The 15796-nt window shown below is 35.7% G+C and overlaps 1 protein-coding gene across 1 annotated transcript; it reads right to left on the reverse strand.

The window, feature by feature from the left end:
* Nucleotides 1–561: 561 nt before the first annotated feature.
* On the reverse strand, nt 562–12796 carry LOC121410815. Its single transcript, XM_041603127.1, has 6 exons — nt 11848–12796; nt 9983–10029; nt 9146–9349; nt 8086–8233; nt 7495–7568; nt 562–2294 (listed from the first exon to the last, which is right to left on the reverse strand). Exons 1-6 carry the CDS (start codon nt 11922–11924, stop codon nt 1495–1497), a joined length of 1350 nt encoding a protein of 449 aa, XP_041459061.1. The 5' UTR covers nt 11925–12796; the 3' UTR covers nt 562–1494.
* Between the last annotated feature and the right edge of the window lie 3000 nt (nt 12797–15796).

The raw sequence follows: 15796 nt of genomic DNA on the forward strand, positions 1-15796 counted from the left end.
GTATATATATATATATATATATATATATATATATATATATATATATATATATATATGTATATATATACATATATACATATATATATATATATATAAAGGTGATTTTCTCAATTAAGCTTTGCTGATAAATGGTCATTCTAGACTTTGTCTAGAATTCTATAAAACGACAATCGACAATGACACGATGCTACAAATCTGAAACTGAAAAAGGTATGATCGGGAGTGACTAACTGAGCTTTTACTTTAGTACTCTAACTGATATCTTCCAAATGCTGACAAAATATGGCACCTGATGAAACTATCGCAGTAGAATGACTATTCAAAATTATGCTTTATATAATTCTCTCTTCATATATCTTTTAAACGGGTATGTAAATCTAAATGACAACTGAAGATTGACTGGGGTTGTCATTTTTTCAAGCAATCTGCTTATGATGACAATCCTTCTACTGCAAATTGTAAATGTTAACTAATTTGGTATGAGATCAGTTTTGTTTGTAATGATAATTTTAATACACTTAGTTATGATTCATGCCAAAAAAGTTCTCAATATACTATGTTAAGTTATGGAAAATGTTTTATATACGAATGATGTAATTGCAGAAGTAAACAATAAAATAAAATCAAATCAATTCAAGATCATCGTAAACGGGAAGTTGAATGAAACTTATAGAGAAAAAAGAAAACTCTGGAAGATATAATTAAAATCTGATGTAATAAAAAATGAAGAAAAAAAGGTTGGAATTTCATTTTTTGCATATATTCACAAAACATATATGGACATCGCGATGTATACAAATGAGAACGCCACTGAGTGCACTCAGTTCTTTTCGTGTTCAGTTTTTTTATATATCAAATAATTACAGTTTTTCCTCAAATAAGATTGAGCTTCGTTTAATTCCTTATGAAACATCGGTTGTTACTATATTTTATCATTTTCCCCTAGAGTGATTCTTTACCATTAATAAATAATTGAATTATAAATATGAATAGAAATATATAATATATGATGATATAAGAAAATAAAAACTGAATAATGAATGTATAACATCATTAGCATTCACATTTAAATAGAGAACAGGATGTGCCAATATAAACTGAAAATAACGAAACTTTAAGATGTCGAAATTTTTCTTATTTGTCCATTCGATTGGAATGAGAATATAGGTGTAATGCTCGAGCTTGTATGATTTTTCCTTATTGCTTGTGAGTACATGGCATTTAGTGAGTGCTTCTCATTTGCAGTAGATTTTAGTTTTTCAAAACAAACTTCAGCAAAAAAGCTTTTGAATAATAAGATTCAACAGGAATGGATGTAATATGGAATTCCATGGGAAAAGAAATGCAGGGTATCAATTTCTTTTGATATTAAGTCAGTAAAGACGGATTTTTCATAATTTCAATTTGTATATCAACTTTCATTTGATTATTTGGAAATCAACTTGTTGTTTCTCAATTGCATTTACACAGACTGCAGTCTTATTAGTGACAATGTTACATCTTGAGTACGTCGAGGGATATCGTGTTATAATCTCCATTATTATCTCTGGGTCTGAACGATTTTCTCGACCGGTCTAATTTATCGTAACTTTCTTCAGCTGCATGGATATTATGCGGAGAAACCTCAGAGCCCGAGCCATCCTGTACAAAAATGGCATCATATCCTCCCCTTTGCGTTGAAAGACCTTTCTGCATCATTCGTTCGTCAGAGGCGAGTGGGGATCTCTCCTGTATCAACTCTTTGGATGGCAGAGGCCGGTTCGCAATGAGGTCAGGAACATTACCATCTGGCATCATCGATCTTGGTTGGACCGTGTTCGGGCTATCATCCAACTTAAAATAATAAGGATCTGCATCGGGTGACTGGCGATCGCGGCTACCGGAGAGGGCGTGTGTCTGCTGCGGCTCTCTTGGATGATTGATTCGTGGCGTTCCTACAATGGCTGAACCATGGTGTGGCAAGTGGTATTCGTGATTTACTGCCTGTGTTATACCAGTTCGAGGATGGTTAGGTGGGGTTGGGTGTTTTGGATCGCCTTCAGGACGACTTTTTATCAGGCCCATGTATCCTCTGAGGTTGTCGTCGTTATCAGCAGTCTTGTCACTTCTGCTTGGATATGCCTCTGACTGCGCATATGGAATGACTTGCGGTTTTCTGCTTACTGGAGTGGAAGATTGTGCCGTGTTGTGTGACGGACCGGCGTAGTGGTGTGTGTTGTCATGCTGATTTTGTCGTGATACCTTAGTTTGTTCGCAACACTGGTGGCCGGTGTTCGTGCATGTGCATATAGCACCTGTAACGCAAAATCAAGAGAAAAAGCAGAGGATAGTTGGAAGGAAAATAATACCTCAGTACGAGTAGGTGAATTGGATTGTAAACGCTAATATATCGGAAATATATTAATGTGAAAATTTGAAAGAATCGTGATTCATTGTATCAAACTGAAAATTGTATTCAAAGAAAATGGAAAAATAGCCATTTGTACAACATAATGATCTATTTCCGTTGTAGGCCAACATAAATGTATTTCAAATTTTTATCGTAGGCTTAATTGTCTTTTTAATAGAGGCATATTTGTTTTGATGAATTTGACTTATACAAATGTAACACATATCAATACCCTGAATAAACAAAACACAACTATTCATTATGATTATCATAAATCATACACAATGTCTGTAAATACAAAAAGGATATTTTTTAATGATTATTACCACAACGCATTAGAATGTTAACGTCACATAAAACAGAAAGGTATTACTCCTTGTTAAATACAGTGTGATAACTTCTTAGATTAATCAGCATTTACAACGAAGCATTCTTCATATACATTATCCAGCATTTCTTAACTACCGTCTTGGATATCATCATTCTAATGAAACAAATATTGAATCATTATTACAGAAAATAATTATTCAAAAATAAGAGGGAGAGAGCGAGGGGGGGGGTCAATGATGCCTAACCATTGAGTAATACAGAATACAGGGAGTGTTCGTTTCGCTAATCTCTTTCCTATAGTCAAGTTGCCCTGATAAAGATCGGAAACTACAAAGAAAAATCAAGTTCAATTATACCAGAAACTACAACCCAGGAAACGTTAATTAAGCATTAATGCTATCATCGTCCAAATACACGGCGCGTTGGCCATGATCCCCAACTAAGGCGACTAGAAATAGAACGCTCTCATTTCCGGAACCGTTCTATTACTACGATTTCCTTGCAAATTCGAACATTTTGTACGGTCACCAAGCTCAGCGAAAAATGTATTTTCCAATTCTATTCTGATATCATTAGCTGCACTTTATACGTGTGAAATACAAACACAACCGTTACATGTATGTGTAACTGTCGACATGAAACATGGTTGTGATTGTTGTAAATATGATTTATTTAGACATTTATTTATCTATTTATGAATTTAATTGCAATGAAACAATACCCTAACATTAATTTAGATATTCAAGATAATGATGTTATATGAATAAAGAGTTTGTGGCCTGAACTCTCGAATTGCATGTAGAGTGCATACAACTCGTCACCTTTTACCTTTTGTCATATTGTGACACATACATCACGTGTTTGACGTATACGTTTATTATAACACGACTATTTAAAGTGGATCATTGCAACATCACTCTTACGTCATTCCCAAATAAACGCAGTAAACGTCAATACATTAAGATAAGAATCTATATAGGTAGGGGATTTCCTCTCTCATCCAAGGGCACTGGAAATAGGTGATAATCTTAAACATAACTACTTGACTTCATATTCCAAACCACAGGGAAGAAGATTAAATGACTAATATTATGAATCCTATAATTTTTATGACTCTCACTTGAGAACGCCACCGTACCGACTGAAAAAAATAAAGGGGGAAGTTTGATGTAACACGCTGTACAATCGTGTATAATTGTATGTATACCCGGTACTTGAAATGAGGCAGCTTACCTGTTAAAAGTTGGATAACATTTTCTATTGCTTGAAACCTGTTTCAAGTTTTGGGTAAATCACCTTAAAGCCAAAAGCAAATATTAGTGATATGCCTGAAAGGAGAATGAAACCATTGGAACAAGATAGCTTGTGTGAAAACAGAAAAATCAAACAAACAGATCAACGAAAGTTTGAGAAAAATCGGACAAATAATGAGAAAGTTATGAGCATTTGAATATTGCGATCACTAATGCTATGGAGATAGCAAATTGGCAATGCGACAAAGATGTGTGATGTCACTTGTGAACAACTTTCCCCATTACTTTAGTATATATTTCACTAGAATTGCCTCTTTTATCACATCTATCTATAAATCATGTATTCTGTCTACATGAGGGCATGTAATACATATTTTTTTAGAATACATCATGGATAAAGAGTTTGTATCATCATAAGAAAAAGCAAAGAGACATTTTGAGGGTATTTTATAGTCCACCAAAGGGAAAGTTGTTCATCAGTGACATCACACATCCTTGTCGCATTGCCAATGTGAGGATCTCCATAGCATTAGTGATTGCAATATTCAAATGCTCATAACTTTCTCACTATTTGTCCGATTTTGCTCAAACTTTCTTTATTCTTATTCTTTGATTTTTCTGTTTCTACACAAGCCTATTTGTTCCAAAGGTTTCATTCCCCTTTAAGCTAGTTTTATGATATAAAATTGTTGAATTGTATGAAAAATATTTTTTTATTGTATACATTTTACGATTTAATCAAAAATCCTTTCTTTTCTTTATAAAAAAGCAAACTAACAGGGAATTGGCTGTAATTACAAGTTTATCCAATAGGAATTGATTGGAATTATCATCATGATGGTTTGCAGATTTAAGTTGAATAAAGGAGAATGAAACTCCCATTCTGTTTCAGGTGAATTACTTTTCCTCGAGCTCTTGCAATACTTTTATTTCTGACGTAACCTGGTCACTTTAACTTTAGATCATCATGAACAGATTGTAGAATAGTGGTCACTGGTCATGATGGTCGATTATGGAGTAGAAAAGTACATGTAGTTGAGGGTACTACTAGATAAGAAGGACGGAAGAACACATACAATAATTCTTATCGAATATCGATGTGACCGGTTTATGGCTATTAGACTAAATGGCTATTGGACGATTTGGGAATTGGGCGAAATGGTTAGTAGACGATTTGGTTGGTAGACGAACTGATTATTGGACCTAATGGTTGATGGACGAAATGACTATTAGACGAAATGGCAATTGGACGAGTTGATAAGTAGACGATGTGGATATTGGACCAACTGAAATTAGCCGACATGGCTATTGGACCAAATGAACGGTGGACGAACTGGTTAATGGACGATTTGGCATTAGAACAAATGGATTTAGACGAAATGGTTGGTAGACGAAATGGTTGTAGACGAATTGGGTATAGACTAACTGGCTATTAGACTAAATGGCTATTAGACGAAATGGTGATTGGACGAAATGGGTGGTAGACGAAATGTTGATGGACGAAATGGCATTAGACGAAATGAATGTAGACCATGTGGTGAGTGGACGGGATGGCAGTAGACGAATTGGCAATTTACCATGTGACCTATCCTCTAAAAAAAAGAAGTTCAGGAGCTGTAACACCTCCGGTAGCAATTACCCTCTTTTGAGGGGAAAGGCCAATCCAAGCTACACCATTAATATAGGCGGTGACGAATAAATGTACTTTCTCGAAAGTCAATCCACAAGGGGTCTTTCATGTTTGCGACCACGATACCTGATGTCAAGTGACATGCTACTGGTAGCTGTCTTTCTTGTCAAACTTTTAAAGTAAATGTAGCAGTGAAAGCAAATCGTTTATTCATGCGTGTGTGCATTCGGGAAGGCATTTGTGGTGAAGAAAATGCGGGTGTGTTTATAAATGCGTATGAGGTCGGTGTGGTTGCGTATGTGGGTAAGTGTTTGTGTGTGTTTACGCCTTTGCGGGAGTGTGTGGACAGATTCGTGCGTTAAAGTCTGTGGGTATGTTTGAAAGATACAATATTGCCAAGGAGTTACCAGCATTTTTACCGTATATTATGGAGAGGAGATGGTGTGATAAAATGCTTGCGAATGTGCATGGTTGACAGGGCTGGTTTTTTGTTGTTGCATATCTACATGATCTATGCAAGGAAGTGTGCGTGGGGAATGTGTGTGTGTGTGTGTGCAAGCGTGGGTGAGGGTGTGGGGTGAACGCAAGTATGCATGGAGTTGTGGACGAGATGATCTGTATGTATGGGCTTGGAGAGTTGAGGAAAGGCAGTGGTCGAAACAAAGGCGATGGTTAAAGGCAGTCTTCCTAAATATGCGGATCGTGGGTTCAATACCCGCAACAACACACCGCCCCTTATCATACGAGATATTAGTGATGCCTAGTATAAAAATACACGTGAGGGGTATTTGTGTGTGGGTGTTGTCACTTCAATATTTCCTTCTTATACCCCCCCCCTTTCAACTTTTGGAGTCAGCAAATTTTTCTAAGTAAATGGGTAAATAAATTTGCCAACTGTCTATCTACTTTTTGACTGTTTCCTCATGCTTGATGTCAGACCTAGTAAACGATAACTATTGGCTGAATGGTTATCAATGATGCCATACTACCTCACAAATATTCAAACGCAACTAAATAAAGGTATTGTATATCATGGTTGATCGCTTAAATCCTCATTTGGGGCAATCTGACAGGGTCCATGAGTTAGTGACTGACTTTCACGCAGGTAGGATTATTATTTGAGATATTTATGAGTTGTTAGGTGGATTGACGTAGGAGGCTAACCTATGTTGATAAGTGACACACATGGCCTGTTATTCTTAATTTGATTACTGATCATTGACTCACACGAACACCGGTCATGTGCTGGTGTTGAACTTCACCCTTCATTCCAAGTTATTAAAAGGTTATCTTAACTTATTTTTATATTCGGAAATAATGTTCACTATTGTCTGATTCGTAAGTCGTGGAGAATTGTTTTATATAAAATCGTTCTATAAAATTAAGAAAACTTGACAGAAGCTGGTACACCAATTTTATTATGTCTGCATGGAATGGGGTCCGTTAGTATGCCACATTTGCAACTTTACTTTATTAGCCACAAGAAACATATAATTACTGTGAATCGAAATGAGAAAATGAAAGGTACATGTACATTGCACTATAATTCGTTATTCAAAGGATTATGGTCTGCGATTCATAGCTACCAATGTATCAATCAATATTATATTTATTGATTGTTGAATTTTTTAAGAAATAGTCACACTAATTGGCCTACCATTTGTGAATACCCCCCCCCCCGAACGTCAGCTAGCAAGCAATACAAATAAATAATATAATATAAATAAAAAAGGGAGAAGAAAAAGCAAAGGGAATGGAAATACTGAGAAAAACCATGGGACATGCAGGCGCACAACTTATATCATAGAGTCAGCTGTGTTCATCATGCAACATCAAAAAAGATTTAAAAAAGGGTTTAATCACAGAGAGGGTTAAAAAGTTGTTATTCTTACCAGACCCACCTACTCCCAAGGAGCACTTTCCACCGGGTGTGGCGTATCCATTGCTCGCATTCGATATCTTTATACTGTCAGGGAGAAAATTTTCAACCAAACACCAATCTTAGCTTTACTCTAGTGCTGTAATTAGCCAAAACATACTTTTTAATATGGGGATGTTAAGCGGGGTATAACATGTAGAGAGGAGTTACCTTTACATGATTGACGTATTCAACGGTTCCATTCCTATAATTAGTGTGATAGCAAATCATAAAGAAGCAACAAAATAAAAAGCATAGCGATAGGATTAGCCTGCTATACCATAATGGCGCAGAAAGCAAATATACGTATTAGACAAATACAGAATAAGTTTATAGTTATCATAAACACTTATATCATGTATTCCACAGGCGTCAACCTGCGATTAGTAATCATCTCATTTCAACTTCTCTATCAAAAAGGGTATGTTTACGATTACGAATCAGTTCCAAGAGAAGGAAAAACGAATGTAATTATTGGCAGTGTATTCCTTTATCATTAATCAAGGATATATCATGAATATCAATAATCACATATTTTTGACTATCCAACTTCGTAATTACTAACCCATTATTGATATGAGTAGGACGTATATCTCGTCTTCGTTTCCATACACAATATATCACGAGGCTGAGAATGGTAACCAATATTGCAATGAGGATAGCAACGCCAATGAACGCTGCTGCCTTGTAAACTCCCATAACTCCATTAGAACCTGCAAAAATCAAATAAAAGAAAATTGTTACCAAACGTCTCGAAAATCACCATTTTGTATATAACAACTGTCCACTACTAACCGTTTTCTGTATAAATTCGAACTTACATCTTTGGGAGTGCTGATAATCCACCAAGAGACCCACTTAATTGAAATCGGTTAAACGTTGCCTAGGATTGGTATCTTAATTCCTATCTTAGTTTGAAATTCCCATTTTTATTATTTTCATGAAACTGAATATTTCCCCCCAAACCGCAGCCCTTCGCTAATGTTTCTTATTATGGTATCACACTTCTCTTTTAATGTTATTATCTCTGAGTTCTTAGCCTACATTCAAACGCCACCACTTACTACCAATCTAAGCAGCAAAACGTGTCATGGATTCATTCTGTCGTATCACGTAGTGATGCTGGTTAAAGGGCTATGATGTTCAAAAGCTTTAAAATAGAGATCTAAAGAGGGCTATGATGTTCAAAAGCTTTAAAATAGAGATCTAAAGAGGGCACACGATTTTGTGCTGACCATTGCCGTACTCTCTCATATTATGTACGTCGTTGTCATCATAAACACTATCTACATCATCAGCAACAATATCATCATCAGCAGCATCGCCATCGTCATAGCCATTATAAAAAAAAAATCATAATCATGAACTCTGTAGGCCTACATCATTTTTATCAAAGATGCAAACTGATGTGTAAGTAGGCCTATATATCATATTTTTTGCGTATTTTCACAAAATTATCCACCACTTTAAATCATCATATTACCACTATCGTCACCATCTGGCAACACCTCCAGTCCACATCCACCTTTACTACCGCCTCGATCACTATTCTTACCACCATCATCGACACTGTCTTATGCCTTCACCACCACCAGCATCACCACCATCATAGATTCGTTAATTACCCCCATTTCCACCTCGATTGCAATTCTTGTTCCCTGGCGGACACGGTCTGGGAGTACCCCATCCCAGTCCTCGGTATTCGGGTTCTTCGACGTCCGGTTCTTCCGGCTCGTACAACTCCGACTCGGGGAATTCCGGTCTCTCCGGTCTTTCCGGTCTCTCGGGTTTTTCAGGGAGTTCGGGTTTCTCTCTCTTTTGTTGTGGACCTTGAAGACGAACAGATTTAAAAATATGCTTTATTTGTCTTTAATATTTAATTGTAGAGATATTTCCTGGAATGGATAAAGAAACGAAACTAAGAAACTTAATCTATTATAATGTTCCCTAACGCTATTATTGATTGAATGAAACCTCCATTTTCTAAAAATGTTTGATTTCAAATTTGTCAAAACTGTACCCCGTTATGTTGTCTATAATGATTAAATCACCCATTCACAACAATAATCTGTTATCCATCATGCCCTCGCTGTTATATGGATAGAAACAAATACATGGATACACATTACGTATGGTCATGGAGATCTCTATTTCTATGAAGATCAAAATAATGATTGTGTCACTAACAGATATCACGTTTACATTTCCGCAAATTTATGCCTATCATAATCTTCAACATTAATTAAATGTTTCATTCATACATTGTTACACTTCCCCGACGACCTTCCACATATTGATATAATTTCACATTCCCAGGAAATTATTTCTACATTTCAACGTTTATAAAAGTTAACGTCAGTGGAATTGTCGTTGAATTTCGAAAGATTATTATTACGATTGTGTTACGGTTAACGTTAACGCTTTAACTGGAACTCCATTTATTGAATTTAAAAGTTATTTACCTATTTGTAGACAGTTGATATTCGTGCCTAACCATTGTCCATGATTGCTGCAAGATAAAATATGATACAAAATGATCGTCAAGGTGATTCGTAATATATCGCGGACTGTTGAATGGAAATTTTTACGATTATCACAAGAATATGTAAAGAATCCTCTTACAAGCTTTAGATTCTTGAACTTTTTTTTAAACATTTTTATTGGTCAAATCACTGGAGCTATTCAATGCAGGTAAACGAAGTAGAACTATACAAAGCCAGCTTAAAATGGCAAGAAAATCATGTTCTCCCATAATTAAACATTATTCCCAAGGAAAGCAATAACTACGGATTCATCGTGGGGAAATAGGAATAAAAACTTTATATATTACGACAAATTAGGAGCTCTGATAGCTCCAGGGTACGACAAACCATTGGTAGTGTTTTATTCTTCAGTAGTAATTAACGTTATCAATTGTGTGGTACAGAATCGAATACTTAGATATCCATAAATGTTTAGATAATCAAATCACATTATCTTTAATACGGAAATTTTATTTGATATGAAAACGTTAAGCACTTGTTCCCTTAAATTCCCGAAATATCAACCGCTGATTTGTACATATGATATTTCAATAATAATTCCACCAAAATATGATCCTCAGAATATATCTAAGTCTCTCGGATATAAGATCATGCCGTGAAAGGACTAGCCAAATATAAACACATGCGCAAGCACTTTATCCCTCGACCCCGATATGAATACAACGGGCATGGAAATTAAATAGGGGCGCGGAAAAAGGATTAAGGGATCAAAAGTTGGCTAAGAATGTGTAATTGTAAACCGGATAACTAAAAAGTCAAATATTTCTTGTCCCATGCTCCCCTCACCATGATGACGGGGAAACGTTTCTGACACAACTGTGTTTCCGGGATTCAATTAGCCCTAGATGATGAAGCCGTGGTCACGTGATGAGGCACAACGGGGTATAAAGCAAATCGAAGACCTTCCTAAGTTCTTAATAATAGTTCTTGACATTTAACTGTAATTTATAGTGAAACTATCAGCTGCGATTCACAAGATGCGAATCAAGTTCACATTAATAAACCCATAATATATTAGGGTTCGATCGTAATAGATTACTAGTATTTCTGAGTGTGTGTGTCTTTCAACTTTAAGTGAAAAAAAAAACAAGTTACAAACGACCCATTTTCAAATAACACCAACTTATCAATAAAAGATATAAGTGGCAACTTCAATGTTTGATATTTAGAAATTTCCCTTCAAAGATTTGACCATTTTTAATTAATGCCGGTTTTTTTTTCGATTGTTCGTAAAATAACCACAATAACATGAACGTATCCCCTTCCTGTATTTGTTCGTCTTTCCGAATATATATACATACATCCTGTACATACATATATAAAGTTTGAGCAATTGTAGCTTATAAGACATGAATACGTTTCTGTACATTTAAATCAGGAAAATAACTATTTCAAATCTTGAATTGATCATCACTCCCATTTTTGCTACTCATCCATGGATAAAAAAAATCAGTCACATAATGACATAAACTGCATGTTTAGTGATACCCATCATGTACATGGAGAATCACATTCATTACGAAAAAAGTCAAATTTCTCCCAGTAAAATTTGCAGTTGTGCTAATCGTTTCACCTTCGGGAATCTACTAAAGATACATATTGGTAATCAAATGTCATAAAAAAGAATGACTAATTCCACGACAGTTGCAAATAGTAAAGCAAGCAATATATAATGCGGATTACAAAATGCTTAGTCACGTGTCGTATGAGCAATAAGTATGAAGCGAATTTTCATAATATTACAAACATGTTACTTGGAAAAGTTATCAAGTTTATATACTTACGCACAATTGACAGGATTGCTCGTTACATCTCGCACAGATAGTCCAGATAGAAAACACACGAGTAAAACAATCCTCATCGTCCCAATTCACTTCAAATGACTAAAGGAACAGTTAAAGCAATATTAATCTTCAAAAGAGATTAGGTCTGAAATTTTGCATGATAGAAGTCACCTTATACACATCCACTTTCTTTGTAGGTTAGTGATAACAGCAATGGCAGGTGTGAATATTTTCCCATAAAATATCTGAAATAAGTTGAAAGAGCTTGCATCCACTTGTCTACAGATGAAACAGGGGCACTGTCCCGTTATTAGTTGAAGCCAGCGGAGATAAGTCGATGTAATAGGAAACGATGTAAGAATACTCGTCTATGATCTGGAATGGGTTGAGCCAGCCAGTGTCAGCAGTGGCAGAACGTAACAAAATAGCGGAAGCACGTAAAACGTTAATCTTCCTGCCCCCGTCTCACGCACCCGCCATGCATGCCCGTATGCAAAGATAATTCAGGACCCCCCTTCTATTACCCCTTTCCATATCACCCCTCCCATTCTATCACCCTCCCCTGCTGTAATGGCTGTGGTCTTGTCGAAAACCCATGCCCAATATATACAAACGAATACAAATCATTTGAATCATTTATGGGTTTGTCAACATGAAGTTCTTTTAACTCATTTCATCCATGAAATATCTTCTGTTCTTTTCGTGATGTGATTACTGATTTTTCTCTAGTGACGTATGCAGACTGAATCATGGGCAACGACCGGGGACATTTTTTTCCCCACCACAGTTCCGGAAGCCAATATGAATATTCACAGATTGCGTCTTCGGAATAAGAGTTCGCATGCGCGTAGACAAAGTAAAATTATTTGTGGCCGCTCTTCACGTTAACGTTGCGACGAATGAATAAACATCCTCAAATTTCCGGTACCCTTACACCATGTACATAAGCCTAAGGCTTAGATCTATATCTAGATCCAATTCGTAAACACTTATCAAATTGCAATTAATGACAAGAAAATTAGTGCTAGGCTAGACTATAGGGCTAGCCTAGGCTACCCATTAACTTTATCTCAAATCTGGACCTGTCTAATGCCACGGTTAGAACTGGTTAAAATTACGAACTTTACGTCTACTTACGTTAGACCAATGACCTTGGTAGCATGGCTTGGTTTAATATTTCTAGTCCGTATAAAGAACTAGTAACACAAACAATTGCCGATTTTGAGTACGGGAAATGCAATAACTTGATTGGTAAAGAAAATGCACATCAATCCAAATTTTGTTAATCAAGAGAAAACCGGTGTGTTTGCTCTGTTGGTAGAGCGTCCGTCTCACAACCGGGAGGTCGGGAGTTCAAACCCCGGCCGCGTCAGACCAAGGACGTTAAAAGATGGAAGTTGATTAAAGAGATAGAGCCTTGTCGATCTGGCGCTACATAGCGGCTGCCCGACCCACGATTAAATGGGCAAAACAAATTTTCGGAATATTTCATTTCATATCCATTTCGAACAATAAAAATTTGGAGTTTAATTTTGGAGTTTAGAGTTACTCTGTGATTAAAAATGCTGGCCGCGTGATTAGAAGCAGTTTAAGAACTTTCTGTGCACTGACGTGGCGTTAATTTATGCCTGGGTTTAATACCTTCAATGCCGATACAGTGGAGGCTAGATCAGAGTCTATCAAGATCTATAGACTAGATCTAAACTAAATTTATTTAGATCTACGACTAGTTCTATATATGGATAAACCCCGCGGGTATCACTTAAACCAATGCTACTAAGCACATTGGTCTGACGTATAGTTCGGAATTTTAACCAGTTCTAAGTTAATCATGGTCCATGACATTAGACAGGTCCAGATTTGAAATAAAGTTAATGCTCTAGCTAGCCTAGCATTTTGTCTTGTCATTTAAGACAATTAGATAAGTGTTTAAGAAATGGATCTAGATATAGATCTAAGCCTGAGGCCTAAGTACATGATGTAAGGGACCCGGCAATTTTAGTGTGCTGATTCATTCATGGCATCGTTAACAAATAATTTTGTTTTGAAGTCCACGCGCATGAAACTGCGGTGGGAAAAATAATTTCGCGACCGGCGGGGGGGGGGGGGGTGTCGATCATGATCTTCTTTCTTTGTCACTTAGTTTAAATCACGTTTTCCATCCAATTGTAACTGTGAATGTATATCTCATCCGAAGACAACAACGCATCAAAATTTTGAGAAGCCGAACGATTCAGTTTCCTGTACCCCAAAATACAAAATGAATAAAGGAAGTCAAAATTATAAAAAGAAATTGGAGAATCGAAATTGCCAAGAAAAATAAAGCTCAAGATATGACTGTAAAGTTTGTAATTATTAATCGTAATTGTCCTTAGGGGATTGCCCTAGAATAGCTCGACCTCTTGAATTCGAACTCCTCTATTATTCGATTTACTCTTGGTTTTAAATAAATTTAAGGCGAGTGCGCAGCACTGTAGGTTTTGACATTATAGCCCTACCTCAATATACATGTATATATTTTTCATTATCTACCAATGTCATATTCCTTTTACATTTTGTCATCCTCCTCTCTCACAAGCCTTCACTATACTTTTGTGTCTCTATCTTTTTGTATCTATTAATCTTGTCAAATTAAGGAAAAGAAATTAATTAAAAAAAATCACTGAATAGTGATAAAATAATTACGCAAAATAAAAGAGCGGGCTGAAAAGAATATAATAATCAAATAGCAAAGGCGGAGTGAAAATGATCGATTAAAACTTGCATTCTCATGACGTTTCACGGCTTCGATTCGATAACTATTTTGTGTTGAATTCATTCTTCTTACTGTTATCGATATCAATTTCATTATTTATAAGATTATGTGAAACGCAGTTCACCTTAATACACCGTTAGTGATACATGTATATTACTTAATAAGAGATGATACCAAAATAAAATAAAGTGACATATTATCATTTCAGTGCTTACAGAAAGACAGAAAATAAAACAAGATAGTTATATTTACTTCATAAGTTGTGAAATGTGCCTGCTATACGATGTGTATCTCATTTTGCATAAATGTCAAAGAAAAATAAAAACCACTGAATACAAAACCAAAATAAGATAACTTTTGATTTCTAAAAAAATGCAAAAGAATGGGAACCCAGGCTTGTTCAGTTTTCTGCCTTAAAAATTGGCAAAAAAAGAAGAAAGATTAAGAGTAGGTTAGCAGTATCGTGTTAAGATGCCACGTATGTTTACACTATACTTTTTTATGAAGGTGATGTGAAATGAACGGTTCAACGTGATGTAATCTATTTGATAGGCGATGATGTCAAGGCGAGATATAGTAGTATACCTAGTCGATTAAAATAATGTGAGGTTATTATTTATCATTATGGTTATTTCCCCAAACCTTCAAAGTTTTGTGTGAAAATATATGATCACATATATTTTTATCGTAAGTTGAATATTATGGTAACCAAGGTATCATAATCCTTATTTTGAAAGGGATAGGGGTAATACACTTAAATTCTTTGATGACGAAAAACAGTCACAATCTAATTAAGGCAAAGAGGAAATTGGGAGAATGGTCACGTGATAGCGAAGCCAATACTTTGTGCACGTCATCACTACAGCCTATTTATAAACCAATGACGTCAAATTGCTAATTATTTTTAAGCACCAAGGCCCGTACTCTGAAGTCAGATTTAACTTTATAGACCACGGTCTAACTCTGTGCTAAAATTATGGAAGCCAAAATTTCAAAAATTCTGTTTATATTGTATATTTCTTATGTTTTTTTCTTCTGCTTTCATAATGAATAAAAATACTTCAGTTATCATTCCCAGACAATTATGAACAATTTGAGTGTCCAATAAGTTAATGAATTGGATGTGTACTGTTAGTGATTTGTGCTCCATTTGGCTCTCCATACTTTATAAACCACAACTTTAAACCAGGGTTT

This window comes from Lytechinus variegatus, chromosome 3 (assembly GCF_018143015.1).
Source record: "Lytechinus variegatus isolate NC3 chromosome 3, Lvar_3.0, whole genome shotgun sequence".
NCBI lineage: Eukaryota > Metazoa > Echinodermata > Echinoidea > Temnopleuroida > Toxopneustidae > Lytechinus > Lytechinus variegatus.

Coding starts and splice junctions, on each gene's coding strand:
- LOC121410815 (XM_041603127.1), bottom strand. CDS start 11,924: ATGAGGATTGTTTTACTCGTGTGTTTTCTATCTGGACTATCTGTGCGA. Junction 8,234..9,145: donor CAATCGAGGTGGAAATGGGG/GTAATTAACGAA, acceptor TGATTTTTGCAG/GTTCTAATGGAGTTATGGGA. Junction 2,295..7,494: donor CTTGGGAGTAGGTGGGTCTG/GTAAGAATAACA, acceptor TTTGCGTTACAG/GTGCTATATGCACATGCACG.